This window comes from Leptonychotes weddellii, chromosome 5, assembly GCF_054177405.1.
Source record: "Leptonychotes weddellii isolate Sample4059 chromosome 5, ASM5417740v2, whole genome shotgun sequence".
NCBI classification, from domain to species: domain Eukaryota; kingdom Metazoa; phylum Chordata; class Mammalia; order Carnivora; family Phocidae; genus Leptonychotes; species Leptonychotes weddellii.
The window spans coordinates 147,047,421-147,060,306 of record NC_138373.1 but is presented as its reverse complement, the minus strand read 5'-3'; the positions used below and the strand labels follow the sequence as shown (position 1 = coordinate 147,060,306).

The 12,886-nt window shown below is 45.1% G+C and overlaps 2 protein-coding genes across 3 annotated transcripts in view; one reads left to right on the top strand and one right to left on the bottom strand.

Moving 5' to 3' along the window:
* The window catches only part of SYN3 (synapsin III), a 445,565-nt gene that overhangs the window by 140,990 nt on the left and 291,689 nt on the right, over nucleotides 1-12,886 (top strand). For both annotated transcript variants that reach the window (XM_081822362.1, XM_081822363.1), the window contains exons 5-6: nucleotides 1,797-1,953; nucleotides 5,169-5,258. In XM_081822362.1, the coding sequence (XP_081678488.1) occupies nucleotides 1,797-1,953; nucleotides 5,169-5,258 (247 nt within the window). The remainder of the gene's footprint in view (nucleotides 1-1,796; nucleotides 1,954-5,168; nucleotides 5,259-12,886) is intronic.
* The window catches only part of TIMP3 (TIMP metallopeptidase inhibitor 3), a 59,191-nt gene continuing 53,433 nt past the window's right edge, over nucleotides 7,129-12,886 (bottom strand). Inside the window, exons 4-5 of the mRNA XM_081822369.1 lie at nucleotides 12,151-12,272; nucleotides 7,129-11,067 (exon numbers count right to left, since the gene is read on the bottom strand). Of these exons, the coding sequence (XP_081678495.1) occupies nucleotides 10,870-11,067; nucleotides 12,151-12,272 (320 nt within the window). The 3' untranslated portion in view covers nucleotides 7,129-10,869. The remainder of the gene's footprint in view (nucleotides 11,068-12,150; nucleotides 12,273-12,886) is intronic.

Sequence of the window (12,886 nt, the reverse complement as noted above, 5' to 3'; positions counted from 1 at the left end):
GCCATTTCCTCTGGGGATGAGGGGGTGATGTTCATGTACATCATTTGTTCCTTCAACATGTACTTATTACACCTCTGCTCCCCTGGCACCAGGCCCTGGGGTGTACAAGAAGACCCAAGCTCAGAACAATTTGAGAAGTGTCTGCACCTGCAGCTCATTCTTTCCTTCTGTCTCTAATCGGGGGCGAGTCCTTTCCATTTGACAGTTATTTTAACTTAAATTTGAATTACTTTAAAGAGAAACAGTTTATTTGAAGCTAAGTGTCTAACTCTGGATGAGCCAAGTGGATCATACCATTTTAATTGTAAACCACCTACGCACTGTGAAGCTGATTTTCTTGTGTGACCTAGAAGTGAGGAATCTAGAAATAGATGGATCCTTGGCAGTGCAAGTAAAACCGTGTGTGAATTCACCTGGAGTCATGTGATGGAAGGAAGAGTATATGGACTTGGAGTGAGATCACCTGAGTTCACACATGCCTCTCCTACTTCCCAGCTTTGTGACTTGGGGAAGTTCCTAACTTCTCTGAGCTGCGTGTTCCCATCTACAAAGTGGGGAAATAGTCCTGACCTTACCCAGGTCTGCTTGTGAACACTAATCAGGATCATGTCTCCAAAGGGTCCCAGCAAAGAGCCTGCCATGTTCTTGGCCATCACATTAATGTTCTTGCGCTTTCCAGAGGTTGCTACTTGAAAGGGATGAGACCTGTTTGAAATATACAGGTTATATATGAATGTATACATATTATGTATATATATGTAAGTATATATACAAACCATGCTGCATGGTAGTTGAGAACTAGGGCCACGAGGCTACACGTATCTGACCCTGCCGTGTACCTGCAGCATGTCTTTTTGAGCAAGTGACTTAATCTTTGTGAGCCTCAGGATGCTGTTGACACAAAATGAACACATTTTGGAATTTCTTAAAAAAAAAAAAGAGGGAGAGAGTTATTCAAGTCCAAGTTAGGACAGGGCCAGGGATGCACAGTCTTCACAAAGAAGAGAGTGTTCTGGTAAGGGAACATTTGATGTAGGTTTATATACATAATTTGCATAAAAGTTGCAAATTATTAGACAAAGAACATTTCAGAAAGTTGCAGGCCTTAAGTTTCTAATATTTGCAAGGCTGTGTGACTTGAGTCTTATGGGAACCAGGGAAGTTTCTTACTTTTTCTTATCTTTTGTGTTCAGAATGCTCCTTTTTGGTTATTTTCTTTAACAAAGCAGATGTACACCACGTGCGCTTGGGGCAGACATAGAGCCCATGCTCTGAGGTTTTGCTGGGTCATTTTGACCTTGGCAAATGTTGGAGTATGGCTTCCCTGGAAGCCGAGGAGCAGGGCCCACAAACATTAAAAGTTGAAAATCTCCTTTATCAGTGCTCCTCTGTAAAATGGAGTTGCCGGCAGCATTGCCCAGAGCAGTTAGGAGGATTCAGTAAGGTAGTAGGTGTTGCCTAATAAAAGTGGAGGTGGATTCACTGAGTTATCTCATACATTTTCCTCTGATTGTAAATGAGTATTTGTTCAATGTAGAAAAATCTAAAAAACCACCTAAAAAATAAAATGAATAAAATATCAGTTGTTTTCAGCCCCTTTATCTTGTAGCTGCTGTGTATTTGCATCCAACTGTCCCCATCCACACTCCCCCACCCCATCCCCATTCTGAACTGAGGGCCCCTGGCTGGCGGCACCCATGCCAGGTCAGTGCTATCCCTACAGACTGTGGCCCAATGCCCTGGTGCTTCAGCAATGCCCCATGTAGTAACACTGCTGCCAACCCCTCTCTTTGCAGATCCTTCAAGCCAGACTTCATCCTAGTCCGTCAGCATGCCTACAGCATGGCTCTGGGTGAAGATTACCGAAGTCTGGTCATCGGCCTCCAGTACGGAGGGTTGCCTGCTGTCAACTCCCTCTACTCTGTCTACAACTTCTGCAGCAAGCCCTGGGTGGTAGGTGATGGGCCGGGCTGACCTAGAATGAGGTGGGCAGTGGGTGGCCTCCCAGCCCTGAAATGGGCCCATCCTCCGGCACGGAGGCCTCAGTAATGGGTCTTTCTTAAGCAACTGAATAACGAATATCATATAATAACATAGTATGAACATATTATGATATAGTGTTATCTTATAATAACATTAGTGGTAAGAGGAGTACTATACTATTCTTACTTACATTAAATTATATCATTTTTGTTAACAGTGGGCACTATTCAGTGAGCACTTACTATGTACCAGAAAATCATGCTTCCTGGTGCTCAAACTATTGCTATCATGTGAAGTGGACATCATTATTCCATTTGACAGAAAAAGAAGCTCAGCTTCAGAGCAGCTAAGGAACTCACCCAGGGTCATATAGACTATATTAGGAGTGAAACCAGAACTTGAAGCCATATCTCCCCAAACCCCAAGACTTGATTTTCCCTGTTTTGTATTCATGAATTTCATTCATCCCTTGATTTATTTGAGTCTCCATTCAAATGTTACCTGTAAGAGAGGGTTTTCCTAGGATACCCCCTCCATTCCCCCCAATACTCTCAATTCCCTTACCCTGCTTTATTTTTCCTCCAATACTTATCTCCATCTAGAATGATATATTTATCCATTCTTTTGCGTATTATCTGTCTTCCCTACTGGAAGTAATTCATTCATGCAACAAATATTTATTCAGCACCTGCTATGTTCCAGGCACTGTTCTAAGTCCTGGGAACATGGCAGTGAGCAGATCAGACCAAAGTCCCTGACCCATACATCTTATATTCTAGTGAGCAGGGGCACATGCTGTTTATTAATAAAATGCCAAATATGTAATATGTCATATAAGTGCCAAGAGAGAAGATAAAGCAAGGAAGGGAGATAGGAAATGTGGAGGCTGGGGATATATACAGTGTGCTCTCTGGAGCTCTACCTGTCTTGTCTCTTGTTTCCCTCTGCTTGGTCTCTTGGTGGTAGGACAGTGGTTGAGAACATGGGCAATGGAGCCAGATTGACTAGTTCTAGAAGCCTCAGTTTATGACCTGTGTCATCTTGAGCGACTTGCTTAACCTCTCTGAGTTTATTTTCCATATTTGTAAAATGATGATAATAATAGGGTCATCCTGGTAGGGTTATGAGTGAATACATTTGGCTGACACAAAGTATACACTCAATACATGGTGACAATTATTATATTCATTCAGTAAATATTGAGTACCATCAAGGTCTCTGCAGAGTTGGCACTCAATATTTATTGAATGAATATATACATTAATTTAGTAGATATGGATAGTTTTTAACCACTATTATCATGCCTCTGGTCTCCTTCTCATTCTACCCTGAGATTTTTTGCCTATGGCATCCCAGATTTTATGCCACTATCTGGAAAGGGTCTTAGATAGTATTAGCCCAACCCCCTTGTCTTTCCACACAGACATCGTGATGGCAGCAGCTAACATTCATCAGCACTGTGTGTGTGCTGAACTCTTAATGTACATATTGTATTTGATCTTCAGAACCACCCTGACAAGTACGTATTGCTAACATCTCCATTGTACAGATGAGGAAACTGGAGGTGGGCATCTCCAAAACTCATGTGCTTGATCATAGACTTACTCTCTCAATCTCTGGCCTTCAGCATCCTTATCTGTAAACTGAGGGATCCCCCATCATTTCCCATATTTCTGAGGTCCCTCAGACCCTCTAAGTGGATTCCAGGTAGCACCACACCTTCAGACTCTACCCCAAGAGTTTGCAGACCAGTTCTAGCATGATGCAAAAAGTTCTTAAGTTCCCCGTTCTCTCTGTCTGAGCCATTAGTGTTGAGTTATTCCCAAGTCAGTCTGGTGCAAACCTTGGTGCCCCTTCTAGCCATTGGGCCACATATTGTAGCTTACTCCTTCTTCCTGATCATAATTAACCCTGCCCTTTGCACTTCCACCAGGAGTTCCCTTTTGCTTTCTGGGTAAATTCCAAGCTCCTTGTTCCAGCCTTTAAGGCTCCCAGTGGTCTGTCACAGATCACCCTCTGTCAACTTCTCTCACTGTCCCCTGTACCCAAGGCCACAGCTATGACAGCCACTGAGTGTCTCCAGGGCACTAGTCTCACTGCACACCTAGAGTACCCTTCCATCTTCTCTTGTGTCATCTTCTCCAAGCACAAAGTGAGCTCCCAAGGGTGCCAAGTGGTGTGGGGTAATGGAGGAAAATGTAAGTCCAAGGCCTGCCTCCCAGGAGCTTCCCCTCCATCTCTGGAGATGGTAGCTATCTCTATGGCAAAACAAGGCCGTGCTGAAGCAAGAGGAGCCAGGTGTGAAAGGGATGCAGCTCGAGCAGTTGGAAATGAGTGTGGTTGTAAAAGCAGAAAAAATAGAGTTGACCCTTGAACAGTGCAGGAGTTGGGGTGCCAATACCCTGTGCAGTTGAAAATCTGTATATAACGTTTTACTCCCCCAAAACCTAACTACTGATAGCCTACTGTTGACTGGAAGCTTTACTAATAACATAAATAATTAAACACAATTTCATATGTTATATGTATTATATGTTATTTTCTTACAATAAAGCAATCTAAGGAAAAGAAAATGTTGTTAAGAAAATTATAAGGAAGAGAAAATACATTTATAGCACTGGACTGTATTTACTAAAAAGAATCTGCATATAAGTGGACCTGTGCAATTCAAATCCATGTTGTTCAGCATGTTAGCTGGGATCTAACATCCAAGTGCTCCTAGGGACCAGGTGCAGCTTTTCATACATTGTGTATTATTGGATCTCTTGTTTTCTCCATTTACAAATGGAATGACTTTCCAGGCTACACAGTTAGTAAGTAGTGGAGATTTTGAATCCAGAGTCTATACCATAAAATTTTATGCATTACTACCTCTCTAGAAAGAAAGGCTTTGCAGGCTGGGGACGTGGCATGAATGTCAGCAGGTAGTGCTTGTGTGAAATGTTGAGGGTATAGTAAATGCTCATTAAATGTAATTGAGCTGAACTCAGTGGCCTGGCAGGAATGAAGGGTTGATGCAACCAGATAATTGAGAAGATGAATTTCCAGCCTAAGAATCTGGTTTTTATCTTGTAAACAGGGACTAGCTACTGCAGCTCAGCTCAGAATGGTCAGATACTTGAGACCTGGGATCAAGTGGGAAGTTCACCACAATGATTGACCAAATGCTCTTTCTTCTCTCCTAGTTCTCTCAGCTCATTAAGATCTTCCATTCCCTGGGTCCTGAGAAGTTCCCACTTGTGGAACAAACATTCTTCCCCAACCATAAGCCAATGGTGAGTGCCCTTTTTTACTCTGATGATCTTCCTAATATGGAATGAACACAGATGTCCATGTTTTCAATCCCTTTGAATGGAGGAGTGGGTTGAGGGTCCACTCCCTGACCACCTGGCCTCTAAGGAAGAGTTGTGATTTCCTATGGGAATGCCTGGCTTCCCTAGGGAAAGAATCAACTCTTCAGGTAAAGTTTGAGGTAGCAGGGCAAATGACAAAGGTAGATGGCATTCCTTGGGACATTGGAAATTTTTAGCAAATCTGGGGACAACTTGAGCTGGCATTTTTGGAGCCAAAGGTTGATAATAAAGATAAAAGATGTTTCAGAGGTTGGAAGTTGTTTCCCTTGGGCCCTGGGCAGAACCTGGTTTCAACTCTTATTTCAATAAAAACAGTAATATTTTATTTGCATTGATCATCAAAGGGCAGTTTCTTTGTATGTTCTCTTTACATTTTGACTTTTGTGTGTACCTGAGGTTGTGTCTGGGAAGTGGTTGGAGCTTAGCTTGGAGCACATGGTAGAGTCCCTCCTTTGGAGGACATCTGGGTGGGAAGGTTAACGTCTTTCTGAATAGGGTGGAGAGCTTTCTATCCCACAGCCAGAAGAAGTTGGGTGGAAGAGTTCTGCGCAGCCGGAGATAGCCTGTGATGTGTCTGCTTGTGTGGTTGGTGGTCTTCTTAAACTGGTCAAAGGAATTCAGGGTCACGGCCCCATGCTTGCCACATAAGCAATGTGAATTTTGGGGAACAGGGTAGTTAATAGGGTATCCAAATGTCCCAGCTGGAGACTGCGGCCTGGTTTTAGAATCCCAAGCTCAGGCTGCTGACCTGGAGGATTCTGTTTGGAGACATTGATGGGTAGGACTGCAGGCTCCAAGGAGGAGCAGTCTAAACAAGCAGAGAGGTTTCCTTTGATTATCTTTCCCTTATATCTGATCTGGTAAGAGTCTTAGAATCCAGGATGTGCTGTTTAGAATAAGAAGGGTTTGTGGAACCTGGCATATTCCACCAAAGCATGAACACAGTAGAGAAGAGTCAAGGTTTATCATCAAGCCAGAATGAGTTTGAATCATAGTCTGCCAGCATACTAGGTCTTGAGCAATGAATTAACCCGAGTCTTGGGTTCCTCAGCTGGAAACTATGGAGGACAGTGGGGCAACCTCATTGGGTTGTTGAAGTTTAATATAATCATGTGTATAGAGTGCTATGCCTGACATATGATAGGTGATCAAAGTAGAATAGCTTAAAATAGGGGCATTATACCCCGGAACATTGTCAACAATGGTATGAAAGTTGGGTGAGGGGTCTGCAGCCAGCCCAGCCCATTGAGGTTGAGATCCAGCTGTAAGCTCTTGGAGGAGCCCACCAGTTAGTGGGACCTCTTGAGTTCCTGGCATTCCCAACTAGGCTGAGCCATACTTGGAATTTCAGGCAGGCATTTGGCATCAGACACTGATGTTTGCAGCCTTCCCCTCTCACTTCCATGGGGTGAGATTCTTAAGAAGAAAATAGGGAAAGCCATGTCAGGGCTCTGGTCTGGGAATACTTGTACTGCTTACTAATAGTTAATTAGATAGAGATCCGGATTCTGTAGAGCTATGGAGAACCCTGGCCTTGGAATCAGGGAGCAAGCTCAGGGCAGGATTAGCAGTCAGGAGGAAATCTAGAATGCCTCTCCTGAAATTGTTCCTGCCTTGGGAAAAGACTAGAGCAGGGTGGGCTCAGACTGTAGAAGTGAATGAAAGTGAATGAATGGAGAGAAACATGCATGGGCCTGTAGCCAGGATAAGCAGGACCAGCTTCCAAGGCCCTCTGCTGTCTATATTATCCCCAGTGGTGGTCAGGATATAAGGAGGCAAGAGACTGCAGGTGTGTGATAGAAATAAAACCATTTTACTGTTTAGAATAAAGGACACACTATAAAAAGTGAACATTATGCAACATTACAGACAATATACATTCACGGAATATAAAATTCATAAATAACATGGAGGAAAACTGTAAACACTGCTACAAAATTTAGCAACAAATACATTCCTTCCAGACAGGGTTTTCTCTGGTTGGTTTCTCTCTATCACTTCTGGGTCTCAGGACAGCAGACTGGCTAAAGGGAAGGGTGAGGGCCTGGGAGAATCTATGAAGCCCCTCCCCTCAAAGCACAAACTGGTCTTTAAGTTCTTTCCCTCCTCACACTTCCCAAGAGCCAATTTGGAGGCTGTTGATATCCATCTCCCCTACACTTCCACATTTTTTTTTTTTTTGCTTCTGTCATCAGATTTTTAAAGTGTTTTCCTTGTGTAAAACTACTGTAGTGATATTTTTACTTTTGGTAGCCAGGAGCCAAACACTCGGGTGCCATCTTGGGGTAATCCACATTGGCGACCATCAAACAAAAGATGAAAGGCCGGGGCAGGGGAGGGTACTCTCTCCCAGGGGGCCACAGTGTCTCTGAAAAAAAGTCCTTCCGATAAGTCTTTTGTTTCTTTAATTGCTCAAGAACCAATATATGAAAAATGGTGCTCATGGGCTGTACCTCAACTGCCATGATGTAGGTCTGGAGCTGGGTGACGGTAAAGGATAAGGGTCTCCAGTATTATCTACCCAACCAGATGGAGCACAGGTCTGAGAGGAGAGCGGCTGGGTATAGTGCTGTCTGGATAGGGAGGCAGAAGAGTTGGCCAGATGAGGCCAAGAGGTCTTGGAATCATAGTTCCCATGGCCCTGGATTTTTAGGAGAAATCATGGCTTCCCAGTTGGGTGGTCAAAGATCAAGTGGAAGAAGAATGGGAATGACCAGCAGACTGCCCAGTGCCAGTTGATACAGAGCAAGGACATGAATGTACTTGCTATTTTCCCCTCCTCCTTCCTGCTCCAGAAAGCACTGGGATGCCGATAAAGGGAGGAGGATGGATGAGTCTCAAGGGCTAGTTCCTTCTCATTTCTCCAGTTTGCCAGTCGAGCTGCCTGCACAGTAGAAGTATTTTACCCTCCATTCCACTGTAGAATTTGATTCAGGAAAATGGCGGCATGTGGGTTTCATTTTTTTTTTTTTTCTCTTAAACACAATGTACACATATTAAAGCCTACACATGACACAAGATTTAGCAAAATAAAACGTTCACGATATGATTGAAATACGGAAGTGTCTCAGCTACATAAATGACTTTAAATTATACAGTAAGTGAACAGGTGAAATAAACAAAGCTATAGCTTATAGAAAGCTCAAAAACCGCCCTCTGCCAACATCGCTTTGCAAAGGACCCTTCTTTGCCCAGGACCTGCTGTTCTCTTCGCCAGGGCCTGGCAGATGGGACTGTGGTTCCACCAACATTTCTGCAGGGGAAACCTCAGATGACTCATGCTCAGGCCTCACCCCAGGTCCTGCTTTGTGTGAGTGGAGGTGGCCCCACCAGGGACCAAGAATTATCAATGCTTCATAGAGGGGATGCTGATGTCCATTTGTGGGAGGACACTTGTGTGGGTTGGGTCAGGGGTTCCACCTTAGAAGACTTTAAGGTTGAAATCAAGAAAATCTCAGAACAGCAAGGCTGGGGCTTACTTCTTAAAAACCACTGGACTGCTGACCTCAGCTCCTTTTGCTTATACTGCTGCATTGAGAGGGCAAAGCCTCCCATTTCCCCCCCACCAGATGGCATGACCATAAGGTGAAAGATACAAGAAAATAAAATGGATCCCACAGAAGCCGGATGCCTGTACTCCTTCCCACTGAGGAGTTCTACCAAACACCTTGCCTGGGCGTGTGTGTGTGTGTGTGTGTGTGTGTGTGCATGCAAGACATTACAATGTGTTGTTTGCTTCTTTTTTTTTTTCTCCTGTTTCAATTGGCAGCTCTGTTTCCTAAAGTGGAATGAACTGAAGATACAAATACTAAGAGGATAAATACCCATAATCTGAAAAAAGAGACAGAGCAATCATGTTAAATGTCACCGTCCTACCACCCCCAACTCTGTAAAATATACATTCTCACCTACTCTTGGCATCTCGCTTTCAATACTTGAACTTAAAATAATTTTATTTAATCAGAGAACTTATATTATAGTTTTATTTCAAAAAAAACACACACAAAAAAACCCTACAGCTGATTGCAGAGTCAGGCTTCCCCAGTGACCACTGATTTTAATCCCATGAGGTGAAGACCTCAGGAGGTGGTGTTCGCCCACCAGTGAGCTGGGGGAAGAAGAACAGGCTGTCTCGAAACCCAGGAAAGTGGCCATCTCGCTGAGGCAGGACACTTTGCAGCTTTCCCTCCTGTGCCCCGGCCCCTGACCCACACTAACTCTCATCTCCCACCTGAGCCAAGCCAGTAAGGCAGTTAAATGAAGGCCCCAAACATGAAGCAGGAGAAAAGGATAGGGACAGAGGTCAGATGACCCCAGTTAGAGGGATGTCAAGAGTGTTCAGAATTTCAAATTTTAATTAAAATGAAAAAAAAAAGTCAACTTGGAATGTCATGATTTTCTTCAAACAAGCAACAACAAAAAAATAGAAGAGATTATACTACTGGCATATTTAACAGCATTGAACAGAATTCTGTGTCCTGTAAAAAATTAGCTTATGTCCCCGTGTGGGTATATGCAAATGTGTATACAAACACATCCCCCTAGGTGAGCTAAACCCTACTTCGGAAATAGTATTCTCTACCCAAATCTACTTGACTATATCGGTGGATAGTGTATGGTGTGTGTATTCCTCCAATTTACATAAAGGCAAGCTCCTGGCCAAATCTACGAAAGAGTTTTCCAGGAGGAAGTCTTGTGGGAGATAGAGAGAGGAAAGACATTCATCTCAGTCTTTCACCTGAGCTTTTGTACAAGGCAGGCAAATTGCCTCTTGACCTCAGGCAGATGTTTAAGTCTTCGTCAACTAAGAAAGTTCTGTTATTCTGGCCTGGCTGCTTGCTCCAGACTCAGAAACATCTGGTCAATCCCAGCGGCACTGGCCTGGGGGAACTGTGTGTACTGCATCCTCTCAGACCCTCTCCTGCCGTCTCTTCCTTCCCTCCCTCACTCTTACGTTCAGACACAGACAGACAGTCTGGTTGGGACATGCAGTAGCATCTCCTTGGTGTATAAGATCTTCTGCGTACCTTGAGTCTGTCTGCTTGCTGCCCTGGACTGATCCTGAAACAGTTGACCTCTCAGCATCTTCCTTGTCTGTGTCTTTTATGTACTGGGGTGGAGGAGAAGAGCCAAGGGAAAAGGGTCTGGGAGATGGTGAGGTGGGGAAGAAGAGAGAGGGGTAGATGTTAACAATGCCCAAATGGGGTAGTTTTTCGATATTTGTTTTCCTAAAAAAATAGATTATATTATCACGAAGAAGAGGAGTGTACATTCCTCATTCTTTCTGGCATGGCACCAAAAATTCCCGCGTGGAAATGGGTGATGTCAAGGCCAAAAAGAAGGGGCAGGGTGGGGCCAGGAGGATGGTTTCAAATAAACTCCATATGACAGCATAGACTTTTCCTTAAGTGTTCGAAGTGCTAAATTTGCAAGAAAACAGGCACTAATGTCATTGTCATCATCTGGGAAGAGTTAGTGTCCGAGGGAAGCTCAGCGGGAAAGGAGGGAGGTGAGGTGGGGTAGGGTCTGGTGCTCAGGGGTCTGTGGCATTGATGATGCTTTTGTCCGGGGGCGCCCATCCTCGGTACCAGCTGCAGTAACCACCCTTCTGCCGGATGCAGGCGTAGTGTTTGGACTGGTAGCCAGGGTAGCCGAAATTGGAGAGCATGTCGGTCCAGAGGCACTCGTTCTTGGAGGTCACAAAGCAAGGCAGGTAGTAGCAGGATTTGATCTGCAATTAGATAACAGCGAAAGGTTGGTGGGCTCTGTCATGGTGGACCCAGTGCTGATGCTTCCTCAAGTCTAGATGCTCACCACTGTAGTGGAGCCCAGCCACATCAGTCCCTTAGTGAAAGTAATAGAACACTCACTAACACTTACTAAGCACCACTGTGTACCAGATATTCTGCTCAGTGCTTCTATGTTATTCTCTTTAGTTCTCATAACAGATTTAGCTCCCTTTACAGATAAGGAAATAGAGGCTCACAGAGGTTAAGTAACGTGCTCCAGGTTACACAGCCCAAAAGTGGTGGAATTAGACATTCAAGAGAGCTTTTCCTTCTCAAATGGCAACAGGCAAGGATGAGCAATCTCAGCTGTTGTGGGAATTGAGGAATTAAAAAGATCAAAGCATAAACTTCGGGCATCCAGCTGCCCTAGGAGAGAAATCAGACTCAGTGAGCTGTGTGACCTGAGGCTAGTTACTTGAGCTCTCTGAGCCTCTATTTTCTCATCTGCAAAATGAGCGCAGTAGTAATGAAAACCGCACAGAGTTGTTGTGAGAATTAGTGAGAGAACAGTACAGCTCCCTCCCGCAGCAGGAAGGCTGTGTGCCATGGCCCTGGGCTTGAGTCAAGGAATTGGGCCTGATTGAAGAGTGACCTTCTGCAGCATTTGGTATCAGCAGTCCTGCGCCAGCTCGGCCACCTTCAGCAGGGGCCACCAATGAGGCAGCTGCCCTGGTGAGCCCACTGGGACTGCTCGACAGGACCTGTCAGCGTTAGGATCTTGTACCTGCCACAACCTTGAACCACAGGAGGGGCCAGGGATGCTGAAGAGTCCTTGTGCCCCGGCAGCTGCCAGGTGGGCAGCTTGGAGGCAGCAGATGACACAGAAAGGCATTCTTCTCCCACCTTCTTCGTTGCTCAGCCTGGGGGCAACATTCCTCACCACCCCTGTTCAGACCTGCCCTTCTGCCCTGGCCCAATGTGCATGCCCCTCTCAGCACAAGGGCTCAGTGCCCAGTACGGCCAGAACTGACGTTTCTCGGGCTGTGAGCCAGCTCTCCCCCGTGCCTGCCCTCTCCAGGGCTTACCTTGCAGTTACAGCCCAAGTGATACCGGTAGTTGAGCCCCTTGCGCTGGGAGAGGGTGAGCTGGTCCCACCTCTCCACGAAGTTGCACAGTCCTGTGTACATCTTACCATCATAGACACGGCCTAGAGGAGGAAAGAGGACAAGGGGAGAGTTGTTTTGTCCAGAGCCCAGCCACAGGCGAAAGAATTCTCACCCCCGAGTACCCACCTCAGACCAGGTACTGTGCTAAGTACTTTCTAGTCCTACAATTTTATTTCATCCTTCCCAACACCTTTGAGGCCAGACTGTGTTCCCATTTCCCAGGTGGGGAAAACCGAAGCTCAGAGAGGTTAAGTGATTTGCAGAAGGTCTTAAACCCATGAAGTGCTGGAGCTGGGACTAAGGCCAACTCGTCCCTTCACTCATCAGTGGTTGCTTGGTTTTGATCTTATTTTTTCCTTTCCCACATTGAGTGCCTGAAGGTGGGCAACTTTCAAAGATAGACCCAATAAATAGATTGTGAGGTATAGAGGAACAGGTACTCGAAATCCCTTTTTATTTATATAATATAGTAAAGCTGAGAAACTGCAGAACTAGGCAAAACTACATTTCCTCCGCGGGGCCGGTGATGGAGCTGAGACTAAAACCCAGCCTCCGGGTAGAGCCTCGAGTTCCTACCCCAGGCCAAGCAAGATGCACCCTACACAAGGTACTCCTTACAATTCACTGGGCACATGGCCAAGGTCCTAAGGACACT